The sequence below is a fragment of the Gossypium hirsutum genome, chromosome D06, assembly GCF_007990345.1.
Source record: "Gossypium hirsutum isolate 1008001.06 chromosome D06, Gossypium_hirsutum_v2.1, whole genome shotgun sequence".
NCBI lineage: Eukaryota > Viridiplantae > Streptophyta > Magnoliopsida > Malvales > Malvaceae > Gossypium > Gossypium hirsutum.
In genome coordinates, this window is record NC_053442.1 from 11,191,883 (window position 1) to 11,205,157 (window position 13,275).

The 13,275-nt window shown below is 37.7% G+C and overlaps 1 protein-coding gene across 1 annotated transcript; it reads right to left on the reverse strand.

The window, feature by feature from the left end:
• Window positions 1-1,267: 1,267 nt before the first annotated feature.
• LOC107899980 (uncharacterized) lies at window positions 1,268-1,723 on the reverse strand. Its single transcript, XM_016825711.1, has one exon. The coding sequence runs from the start codon at window positions 1,721-1,723 to the stop codon at window positions 1,268-1,270; it is 456 nt and encodes a 151-aa protein (XP_016681200.1).
• Between the last annotated feature and the right edge of the window lie 11,552 nt (window positions 1,724-13,275).

Below are 13,275 nucleotides of genomic sequence, written 5' to 3' on the forward strand. Positions count from 1 at the left end.
TATCTTAATTCAATAATTAATATTAACTTACACTTTACAGAAAAAAATTAATGAATAAACAAATAAGTTAGTTTTTCATTACATGAGTTAGTGTTTTAATTAGCTATTCTCCTCAATTCTCTCGGATTGTGTGGACATGTTGGCTTTGTATGCCCAGGGTTCCTATAGTAATAGTATAACCTCAGTTTGTCTCCCCGCTCCTAAATAACCATATTACCTCGTATTAGAGTTGAGTTCGGTTGACCTCTTGGCTTGCGCCGCGAGTTCTTATCTGCTACCAACTCGAATGGAGCGTGCGAGGTAGGTGGTCACATGTTTTCATCTAGGACAAGTGAGAATTCTGGTTTCCAAACATTATACATGCGTTCAAGTTTGTAAACTTCGTCAATGTAGGTCATGCAATCTACCTGTTCCGAGGCACATGTCACAATTGAATGCGTGCATAGATAACGAAGTGCTTGAAATCTCCCACGATCGCAGGTCATTTGTCTCAGGTCTACGCGATATGCTCCACCGATAACTCCTCGGCCTGGTCAATGGGGCTGCTTAACCCAGAATACTAGATTCGGTTACGAGTGACACACTAAAGTCATTGATTTCGCAATTTCTATATTTTCTCCAATATCTTTCAGCACTAACTCACACCAAATGTGACCGCCCTTTATCTATCTCGCATATGTGTTATCCCGCCTTGAAAATAAGGTTGTTAATCGAAAATATGTTTCCTTGACCACCGAGGTTACTAGCAAATGTCGCGTCCCTTCAATACGAAATTAATACATTCCGCTATTATCCAAAAAAGAATAATAAGAAAAAATAAAAATAAAAAAGTCAAAAATAAAAACAGCCTAAAAAATAAGGATCCAGATTGTAGAACGGAGAAGCTCTCGAGACATCTACATCCCATCTATTATCCAATTAATTAACCCTTCTCTTGAAAAACAACAAAACACATGCGAAACAGCAGAGCTTCATCATTATTCTCCATTAATTTTCATCAGAAGCAGTCACTTTCCTCAAAGCATCTTTGAATACATCAAACCCATTGACCATTCAAGTCTATTTCCAATCTCTCCTTCAACACTCCAGCCGCTTCACTCCCTCATGGATTCCGTCCATCTTCGATCGGCGTCCACCGCTCCCTCCGCGCCAAAAGGAACCATATGAATCAGATAAGTTGTCTCCTTCTTTTTTATTCCCTCTGTAGCTATGAGATGAGTAACCTTGTTAGATTATTTATGGATAAATCGAAATACACAAGACCCACTTATTCCTCCGCTTGCAGTTTATGGATCATCGAACGAGAATCTCTTTCAATTTCAACCTCCCTCAGCCCAAGATGTAACCCAAGATTGAGTGCCTGAAGACAAGCCATTACTTCTGCTGCAAAAACAGACCGTATATTCGCGTGCATGATTGTTCTTGAATAAATAACTTCTGCTCTTTCGTTTCGAACCACTAACCCAGAACATGAATTGTTCCTTTGCCTGTTGAAGGCAACATCGAAATTGAGTTTTACTCTTAACCCATTCGGAGCAGCCCATCTGTTCGTATGTATCCTTCTCACTAGTGAGTGCGTATTCAACCCATCCAGTTTCTTAAGGTAGTTGATCACGAAGTCTGCTATTTGAGAACCCGATTTCATCTCTCCTTCATGAATGAATTTGTTTCTTGACGTCCATATCACCCACATTGCACATGCTATCAACCTGCACTTAGCCATAGAATTTGACTCAAAGATGTTTGTAATCCATTCATTGTAATCAGTGTTTGCATCTATAATAGACTAGGTAACATTTAACTTCTCCCATGTCTCTTTTGTTGTAGAACACTCCCTAAAAAAGTGCTCCCTCGTTTCCGCTTCATTCTGACATCTTCGGCAAGTGGCTGTATATCTAAGTTCCACAATTTCTTATAAAATTGTCTGTAATTAAACTGTTCTTGGTTCTGTCCATCATGTAAAAGATATTTTTGCCCACTACGAACCGAATACTCTCCTGTCGACTCACCACCCCAAATGATATGGTCCTCATTCAGATTCATGGACAAAGGAATGCATAAAATCTTCTCCGCATCTTTCTTCGTAAAGGTATTACAAATCAGATCAGCTTTCGATTTTCTTGTATTATCATCAATCAAGTCTGCATCTTTTATTATACTCGAATTAGCATTCGTATTTTGAACTTTGAAATCGTCATTTCCAAGAACCCAAGCATCTCCCCAGATAGAGACTTTCCTCCCATCACCAATCCTTCAGCCCAAACCCTTCAGAAGAAGCCCTTTTGTAGTCCATAAGCTCTACCAGGTAAGAGAAGATAAATTTTCTAACCTGGAATTTAAGAAATCGAAGTCTTTAAAATATTTGGCCTTCAAAGTATGTGCTAGTAAAGAATTAGGATTACGTAACAAACGCCAACCCTGTTTGGCCAATAATACAATGTTAAAAAAAGTCAAATTACGAAACCCCATACCACCATCTTCCTTCAGCACACATAAAGACCTCCAATCACACCAGTGCATGCCTCTCTTTCCTTGAATTTTTTTCCACCAGAAAGACCCTATTATGTTTTCCATTTCCATACAAAAAGATTTTGGCAAAAGAAAGCAAGACATCGTGTATTTAGGAATTTCTTGCAAAACAGCTTTGATAAATACCTCTCTGCCACCTTGTGAGATATGTCTTATACTTCAGCTGTTTATCTTCTGCTTCAGTCTGTCTTTCAAACCTTGGAATACCATTTTCCTTCTTCGACCCGCCATATTCGGTAATCCTAAGTATTTCTTTGGATCTACTGAACAATGAACATTGAATACCTGGAAGGCTAAATTCTTATCTTGATCATTCACATTCAAACTGAAAAAAGCCGTGGATTTTTCAAAATTTACACATTTTCCCGAGCAAGAGTCATATTCACTCAGGATATCTTTAAGCACATTATTCCCCCTATCCGAAACCTCTCCAAATATTATACAATCATCAGCAAACATGAGGTGAGTGATTGGTAGGAAAGATTTACATACCTTTTCTCCTAAGATTTTCCTTTCCTGACTTGCTAATTTCATCAGCGCAGATAACCCCTCTTCACAGAACAGAAATAAGTAAGGGTTTAAGGGCCACAGAACAGAAATAAGTAAGGGCTTAAGGGATCCCCTTGACGTAGTCCTCTCGATGGCTTAAAACTTGAACATTCTTCTCCATTTAGTAAAATTGAATATTGAACTGAACTAATACCGTGGAGAATAAAATCAATAAACGGATCTGCGAAACCCAATTTTGACATCATACCTTTAAGGAAAGGCCATTCCACTTGATCATAGGCCTTGCTCAAATCTAGCTTTAGAGCCATAAATCCTTTTCGTTCGGATCTTTTAATATTGAAAGAATGAAGTACCTCATACGCCATCAACACATTGTCAGTTATAAGTCTGCCTGGTACAAAAGCACTTTGACAGTCATTAATACAAACATCCAGAACCTGTTGTAATCGGTTGGCAACTGTCTTGACAATAATCTTATAGATAACTGTACAAAGGCTAATAGGATAAAAGTTTTTCAAATTGAGAGGATTTGCAGTTTTTGGAATTAAAACCAAGTGAGTTTTGTTGATTTCTTCTAAAGATTTAACATTATTCAGAATATCCAAACAGAAAATGCTAGTATCTTTACCAATAAAATGCTAATACTTTTGATAAAATACTGCCGGAAAACCATCTGAACCTGAAGCTTTTGTAGGCCCTATTCCTTTCAACACCTCAACAATTTCTTCCTCTGTGTAAGCTCTGATTCACACTATTAGAAATACAAGGTACCCCCGAGAGAAAATGATCCATGTTGACACCATTTTTTGGAGGAAAAACGAGGTCGACTTGGGTTTTGAAAAATAAAACGGGAGTCGCCACCAATCCTTTTTAATAGGTGTGATTGGATCACCTTGAAAGTGGTTGTTTTTAATAAACAATTTTGATTTTATTAAAACAACAAGTTTGGTCCACGAAATTCAGAAAAACGGGTTCGGGAGTCGGTTACGCACAAGGAAGGATTAGAACCCTCGATACGTCCAAAATTGGTACCTAATTGGTTACTTAATGTCTTAATGTCGAAAAATTAAGAACTTTGAAGAAATTTAAAAATACGATCCTTGTATTAAAACTTTGAAAATTTTAAGAAAAATGGGCATTTTTCACGTTATTCGAGAAAGAGAATCATATCTAGTAAGTTAAGACACAACGTCTCGAATTCCCGATACGCGAATGAAAAATGCTTATTTAAAATATATTTAACTATCTTGGATTAGAAAAGGGATTACGACCAGTAAGTTAGGACACGATCCTTTTTTAATTCCCGATATCGTTTAAAACTTGAGTATGAAAAGATTCGTGTAATAAAGTTTAAAAGAATATTCAATTGTTTAAATCAAATGAAGAAATCGCAACCCAATACGTTAGGGCACAATTTTTCAAAATATTAAACATTGAATATTGTATTTATTTCGAAAAATCCTCGTATCGAGAAAACGTGTCACATCCAATGCGTTAGGACACGACGTATTGAATTCTCGATAATGAGCTTTTTATCATTTTTAAAAGAGTAATCTCGATTATTTAAATTCAACGAAGAAAATCGGAACCCAATACTTTAGGGCTCGATTCTCTCGAAGATCCAAAATACTGAATATTACTTATATTTTTAAAATTTCTTTTGAAATCTAAAAAATGGGTGTAATGAAATGATGATGATAATGTAAGTAAAATAATCACGAGCAAAACAAAATATAAATAAGTAATGAGACTAATATATAAAAAATACCAAACAGACAAACCTAAGCAAGATAAAATAACAATAGCAAACATGTACATGAAGAAAATAAATAAAGATATATATATGAATTATAAAAATAATGGAAATATATAAAAACATGTATATATGAAAGTATGTATATATAAATTAAGGAGTATATAAAAAATATAGAATTACGTATATATATACGAAAATTAAGAATATGTATATAAATATATATATATGTGTGTATATATAAGGTATAGAAAACATATATATAAAAATACATATATAAAGAAGTATAGATATATAAGAAAATATAAACATATATATAAAATAAGGTGTAAAGATATATAAATAGTTATATAATAGTAATATAATAGAACAAGTTTATTTAAAATTTAAATAAGTAAATATAAATAAAAATATAACAATAATAAGGAGGAACTAATAGTATAATAATAGTAGCGTAAATATATATACATAAAGGAAAAATATAATAATAATAACTAGATTAGTTAATAAAACAACAAAAATAACAAAATGGACCAATTTGAACTAAAAATAAAATTCAAAGGTTAAAACTATAATAAAATAGGCAGAGGAGGACCAAAACGGAAGGGCGTGAAAGGAAGAAGGACCAAAGAGGGAAATAACCCCTCGCTTATAAAACGCACAGCTTGAAAATGGACGAGATTGTAAAGCAAAATAGATTGCAGGGAAAAATTTAAAAAAAAAACAAAAGAGCTCGATTGCAAAATCATTTAAAATCGGAAGGGCTGAAAGCTAAATTAGCCCTTCCGCTAAAAAATACGCGGATCCTAGCCTGGAGCGGGTCGGGCGGATCGAGTCAAAGCCAAAACGACGTCGTTTTAGGGCTTAAGGACGCCGGCCAAACGGCATCGTTTTATCAGGGTATAAAAGCCACTATTTGGGAAAAAAATCATTTGGCATTTGAGAAAGAAAAAAAGAAAGAGGGAGGGGATTTTCTCTCTGGACTAAGTCCAGGTTCCGGCAAGGGGGCCGCCGCACTATCGTCGTTGGCGTCGCACCGGCCACCGTACACGGTGGTCGGAAAATTAAAAAAAGGTAAAAATTTTTTATTTTCATTTCTTATGTTCTTGCATTGATAGAGAAAGAAATAAAAAAGGCTAATGCGTAAAAAACGAATGGAAAATCACCTTAGATCTCCTTTTTTTTAATCTGTTTTTCTCTTTTTTATTCCTAAAATATTCATACAAAATTAACAAAAAAATGAGAAGAAGACCCCTTTTTTACAAAACCTCAAGATCGGTTCCCCTCCCCTTTTACAATCTGTTCAAAAATGGCTTTATAGTCGAAAAATACAAGGCCCTCCCTATTGCTTTCCAACTTGTTTCTTTTTTGTTGTTTGTCTGCTTTGTTGTGTTGTCTTTTCATTTTGCAGGGCGGTTGGAGCAGGTGGGCAGAGACGCGGCGCTGGTCAGGGGTGTGGCGGTGGCAGGAGTGCCACTTGCAATGATGTGATGGCGACGGCACTAGGGTTTCAGAAAACCTGAAACCTTAGTTTGACTCCTTGTTGGGTTTGGGGTTATTTAGGCTTAGTCTTTTAATTTGGGCCCCGGGTTGTAATTGGGTTTTGGGTAGATTTTAGATAGGTTTGTGATGGGCAGGCAAAATGGGCTTGTACAACTGCCCCTCTTTGCTCGTTGTCGTGTAACGAGAATAGAGCAAAGACCAAGAAAGACCAATTTTGCCCAGTCTCGATGATTCTTGACTTGTTCTGGTGTTTCTCTTCTTCAGGTAGTCTCCTTCCAATCCACTGTGTATTGTTACTTCAATCCACTTCATTGCACTTTAGAGAGATACGACTTGTAGCTTTAATCCACTCTGTTTTAACTTCAGGGGGGCGAGGTTTGTGGTTTTAGTCTATTCCACTGCAATATTAGGGATATAAGACTTGCTGTGATAGATTTAATCTGACCTACTGCAAATTCAGAGGTATAGATATTGGCGCTTCGGCCCACTCCGCAACGTCGGGGAGATAGAATTACTGGCTTCAATGTACTCCACTGTAACCTTAGGGAGGTAAAATTCACCATCTTCGATCTGCTCCACTACTGCTTAGGGTGACAGAATCTGCAATCTTCAACCTACTCCACTACTGCTTATGGAAATGAGCTCTGTAATCTTCAATCTATTCCACTGCCAACCAGGGAGATAGAATTACTGGCCTCAATGTACTCCACTGTAACCACATGGAGGTAAAATCTACCATCTTCGATCTGTTCCACTACTGCTTAGGGAGATAAGATCTAAAATCTTCAATCTATTCCACTGCCAACCAGGGAGATAGAATTACTGGCTTCAATGTACTCCACTGTAATCACAAGGAGGTAAAATCTGCCATCTTCGATCTTTAATCTATTCCACTGCCAACCAAGGAGATAGAATTATCGGCTTCAATGTACTCCACTGTAGTCACAGGGAGGTAAAATCTGCCATCTTCGATCTGCAATCTATTCCACTGCCAACCAGAGAGATAGAATTATCGGCTTCAATGTACTCCACTGTAGTCACAGGGAGGTAAAATCTGCCATCTTCGATATTCAATCTATTCCACTGCCAACCAGGGAGATAGAATTACTGGATTCAATGTCTGTTTAAATGCAATGTCGGGGAAATAAGATTCGCCGTCGTAGCTTCAATCTATTCCACTACATCCCCAGGGAAAGTAAGATTCGTCGTTGTGGCCTCAATCTTTTAATTGCAATGTCGGGGAAGCAGATTCACCGTTGTAGCTTCAATTTGTTCCACTGCACCGCTTGGGAAAGTAAGATTCGTCGTGGTGGCTTCAATCTTTTAATTGCAATGTTGGAGAAGCTAGATTCGCCGTTGTAGCTTCAATCTGTTCCACTGCACTGCCTGGGAAAGTAAGATTCACTGTTGTAGCTTCAATCTTTTAATTGTAATATCAGGGAAGCGAGATTCACCGTTGTAGCTTCAATCTGTTTCGCTACATCGCCTGGAAAGTAAGATTCGCCGTTGTGGCTTCAATCTTTAAAATCGCAATGTCGGGGAAGCGAGATTCGCCGTTGTAGCTTCAATCTGTTTCGCTTTATTGCCTTGAAGTGAGATTCGCCGTCGTAGCTTCAATCTGTTCCGCTGCATCGCCTGGGAAGTCGTAGCTTCAATCTGTTCCGCTGCATCGCCTGGGAAGTAAGATTCACCATTGTGGCTTAAATCTTTTAAATTACAATGTCGGGGAAGTAAGATTTGCCGTCGTAGCTTTAATCTGTTCCGCTGCATCGCCTGGGAAGTAAGATTCACCGTTGTGGCTTCAATCTTTAAAATTGCAATGTCGGGGAAGTGAGATTCGCCGTTGTAGCTTCAATCTGTTCTGCTGCATCGCCTGGAAGTAAGATTCACCGTCGTGGCTTCAATATTTTAAATTGCAATGTCGGGGAAGTGAGATTCACCGTCGTAACTTTAATTTGTTCCGCTGCATCGCCTAGGAAGGTAAGATTCGCCATTGTGGCCTCAATCTTTTAATTGCAATATCGGGGAAGCAAGATTCGCTGTTGTAGCTTCAATCTGTTCCACTGTACCGCTTGAGAAAGTTAGATTTGCTGTCTTAGATCTGCTCTGTTGTCAACAGGAAGGCAAGATCTGTTGTCTTCAACCAGCTCCACTACAACCGCGAGAGCCAAGGTTTTTGTCTTCGATCTGCTTCGCTGTCAAGGCAGGAAGGCAAGATCTGTTGTCTTCAACCAGCTCCACTACAACTGAGAGAGGCAAGGTTTGTGTCTTCGATCTACTTCGCTGTCAAGGTAGGAAGGCAAGATCTGTTGTCTTCAACCAGCTCCACTACAATCGAGAGGTAAGGTTTGTGTCTTCGATCTGCTTCGCTGTCAAGGCAGGAAGGCAAGATCTGTTGTCTTCAACCAGCTCCACTACAACCGAGAGAGGCAAGGTTTGTGTCTTCGATCTGCTTCGCTGTCAAGGCAGGAAAGCAAGATATGATGTCTTCATTGATCTGTTCTCTGGAAAACATGACATGTATAATGAACCTAATTATGCCTAATGATTAGGATGGCATGATCAAAATGAATCAAATGCTCCTAACTAGACATGTGTGAATGGTGTTTGCATGAATGCAAAATTTTATTTTTTCCAGAATGATCCCGCTTAGGTTGTCATTACTCGAAGTTTATTAAGGTTTTGTGACTAACGTGCTACGACGCCTTCTTGCTTGACTGGCTTTTCTGAAGAAACATTTAGCCAGGTTGCCCTCCCACTGTGAACCTCAAAGTTTAATCCATTGGGGCGCAAAATTGGTACCATCATTCTCCCACTGTAATCCAAGGGTAGAAATATGTGGCCTTTTCTCAATCCTTTCCTACCACAATTCAAGGATACAGGACTTGAATCATTCTAGTTCCTCACACCATTCCCAATGTGTCATACTCATGTGTAAATGAAGGATCTCTTCTCCGAGGTAACCTCTTCCTATTGCTTGATAATCATTGCTTGCTTGTTTATTTAAGTTTTGCCATTGACACGACATCTTGTCATTTTGTTCAATCAATGCACTTGACAACAAAACCCAAAGAGAAAGTCCAAATTTAGACTCTTCCTTCTCAAATTTCCAACTTTTAAATTTGGTGTGTTCTAAACAATTGTCCTGTTTCAGGTTCCTATTTAGAAAATTTTCAGAGTAATATGCACAACTTCCTTCGTGAAAGTTTTATTAGTCCATTAATCATTATTCCAATGCAACATGCTTGCAAAAAGGGTCATAACAATGGATAAGAATAAAGTTGGTTCTGAGCATAGCTCAAAAGGAATAAATTATCAAAATAAAAATATAATAATACAATTGATTGGGAATGTGTATCTTGGAAAAGAATGAAGTATTCCGAGAACAATAAATTTAATATAAATAATATGAAGGTTGGGTGCCCCAGATATCGCAGCTTGAATTTCTCTGTACAAACTTTCTGAAGACGTGTTTAGGAGATCAACAAGACTTTGTCGATGCCCCAAGATGTCACCTACCCTTTCCTATTGATTCAGGTATAACAAGATCACCATATGCCCCGATCTGATCAAAATTTGAGCTGCTCTGATCACCTCATGCCCTAATTTGATCCAAAATTTGAGTCGCTCTGATCACCTAATGTCCCATTATGATCAAAAATTTGAGCCGCCCTTTTCAGGTTTTCAACTCAAATCCCCTTTGGTCTCAAGGTGCCTTTTGCGGGTTTTCACCCTGACCTCTCCTTTTTCTTCTTTTTCTTCTTTTTTTTTTCAAAGTGCCCTTTGCAAATTTTCACCTTGGTCATTTCTTCTTCTTCAAACGAAGTGTTTCTTAACTGGATCCGAGTTTATAGGATTAGCAATCTCACTCAGGATTAGCGCTCCTCTGAAAATGGTCTTCTTTACAACATAGGGACATTCCCGGTTTAGCATTCATTTCCCTTTAAAATACTTTCGTTAAGGAAGAATTTTTTTAACATCCAGCCCTTTCGTGGAATTCTCTAAGACGAGCCTATTTATTATAGGGTCATATCATTTATTCCTGGTACATCCGACCTTGATGAATAGCTTTTAACCCTTTTCCTAGGGCCAACTGATCACATCGCGATTGAATCCCTCCAACAAGCAATGAGGGGATTTCAATAGGTAAAACTACCTCAATCCTGTAAACCAGAAAGAGAGGTGTTGCCCCAGTACAGATGTTCGACAAGTAATGAGGGCAAATGGTAATTTCTCATGCCAGTCCTTGTTCACCTCTAGGTAATTCAGTGACAAAACATGGTGTCTGCTTCTAAATTGATTTCAGACCTCAGTTATCGTGCTATCATTTAAGTTCAATGCATTTTCCAATACTATCCTCTCTGAAATTCTGTATCGGTTTAGGATGACCTTGATTCATGAAGCAATGCCCATTAGAAGTCTTCGATAATAGTGATGTTCATGCCCCATTTTGCTCAAAATTTGAGTCGCCCTTTTTCGGGTTTTCAACTCAGATCCACCTTTGGTGAAAGCGTCCTTTGCGGGTTTTCGCCTTGACCTCTCCCCTTTTTTTGATTTTTTTCTTATTTTTTTTCCTATTTTTGACTTTGATTATTTTTTTTTGATTGATTTTTTTTGAGTCTGAATTCATGAGATCAGGCAAGTCTTGGTCATGCTTTTCGACCAGAATCAATGTTATTCTAAAGTTTTCCACATAAGATCTTTCACTTTCATCTTGTATGTGAAAAACCTTCTTTGGTACCAGATTTCTTTCATAGAGCCCTTTTGGGATGCAACTACGATAGAAAAGTTCGGATCTTCTTTAATCCGGATAAAATCCAACAACATCTTGAAGGGATGGAAACTCGACTTCAAATGGGCAAAGCTATGCTGACTCAATGAGAGATGCATTGCCCTGGCAAAGAATTGCATCGTTCGCACTGTATATTTTTGACATCGTGCTATTGTGCAGGTTTTATTATAAGAATCGAGGCATACCCTGGTATGATCATACAAAGACATCTTTGAACTCTAGAGGTAACTCAACAAGGTCTTGTTTCGTCTCTGTGGTCAGGTCAATTCTAGTCTTCACCAAGCTCACAATTTCTAATGATTCCTTGAGAGGTATGATCTGTCTATCTTCTTGTTCTACCCTCCTCAGCAAGTCCGGAGATAAGCCACGATCTATGTCATTTCCAAAGTCATGAGATCCATCTAAACACATGCCTCGCTCAAGTGGAAAATCTGAGTCTGCAGCAATTTCATTCATGTCATTGATATCTGGGGACTCATAATAAGTACCAAAGAATATATATAAAAGAATGTATAAATTTATGAATAATTATTTATACAATATGGTTATGAATGAATGAATGATGTGGAAGAAAATCCAAAAGAATGAAATAATCAGAAATAATTATTCAAAAAGAATGAAAGAATATTGGCTCAAAAAGGAATGCGAAGATGTATTTTATTAGAATAATGACGTTCAGACATTAGCCTATTTCACAAAGAGTTCTTATTGCCTCTAGGCTAAAAGCAACAAGTGTGTTCTGAATATTACTCTGAGTAAGCTCTAAATACTACAGGGGTCTCTTCTGCAGTCTAATTATTTAGAACACTCCCAAGTTTATAAGGGTGGATATCTAACAAGGTCCCTTTTCAGTTGTCTTCATGTATGACATTGATATGAACATTTTTTGACCCATTCACAGAATTCTATCTTGTTGGACCTTAGCTAACCGCTCTTGTATTTGCAGTTTTAGTTGGTATTCCCCCCCTTTTGGAGTCATTCAAGTTTTTCAATCTTTGGTACCGTAACGATGCTAAGTCGATAGACTTTTTTCGGTTCCTAGGTTAACTGAAATAATTTTACTCAATTAGGGTCTTTTAATGGTCCTTAATGCACATGATGTTATGTAATGCAAATGCATGAAATGAATGTAAAAAGAGACAATGATTCTTGGTTCAATTCTATTAGAACAACTTTACTAGAAAATAAATCTCTTTATATAAAGCTGATATATATACGGCTTTACCCTCATATTCCAAGACGCGATCCTTTTCTTCATTTGTGCGTTAAGATAAATCTCACGAACTCTTCAAAATTACGTCTCTTCTATCTTCCTTTTTCTTGATCCAGGCCATGACTCATTAATCACTCATCCTCGTGACACTCGTTGGATTTTATTTAAGAAAGTTCAGCAGCTTTCGAATAATCTTTGTCATCTTGAATTCTCGAGCAACAGAGCAATAGTCGTGTAGTCCTCCATTTAACTATTATCCTTCTTTTGTTGTGTTTTCTTGGAACATATTCGGACAACTGTATTATTATTCACTTTATCAAGAAACCCATTTCCTTATGACAAGCTCTCTATTTAACAACCGAACGTGAATCAACACCTCCTTTTATGATGAAAGTGCAATGCAATCATAACAAAAAAGAAAACAGGTTAGTACAAAGCAAATGCAAGCAAGAATAAATAGAACACCTATTCGGGTGACCACTAGGGGTTTGAAGTGGTTCTACCTAGGGTAGGCTCTTAGGTTCACTACATGCGGTTCGGCTCTAAAGCAAAGGTACCCGAACCAACAGATTCATTGATCCTCACCCATTATAGGCTCATATGGACCGAGTTCGGTTCAGAGGAATACATTTCCCTATGGTTGCACGGAGATGAAAATCTCACGAAGACATAGGTACGGATGTATCCCGAAAGCAATCTACTATCCTGCACGGAGGTGAAAACCTTACGAAGGAGTAGCTTCTCACTCCCACATAAAAAGGTGTGACCTACGGTCATGCAATGCAATGTGCAAAAATATCAAAAAGCTTGAACAAAAAAAGTAAACATATTAAAGACCACAAAAATGATGGACAAAATGCAACTAAAAGATCGTACATTTAAACGAAATTTTCAATTTTCGACAAAAGACAAAAATTAATCAACACGTGGCTTGACTCTCTTATTTTGGGTCCCCAGAGAAGTCGCCAAGCTGTT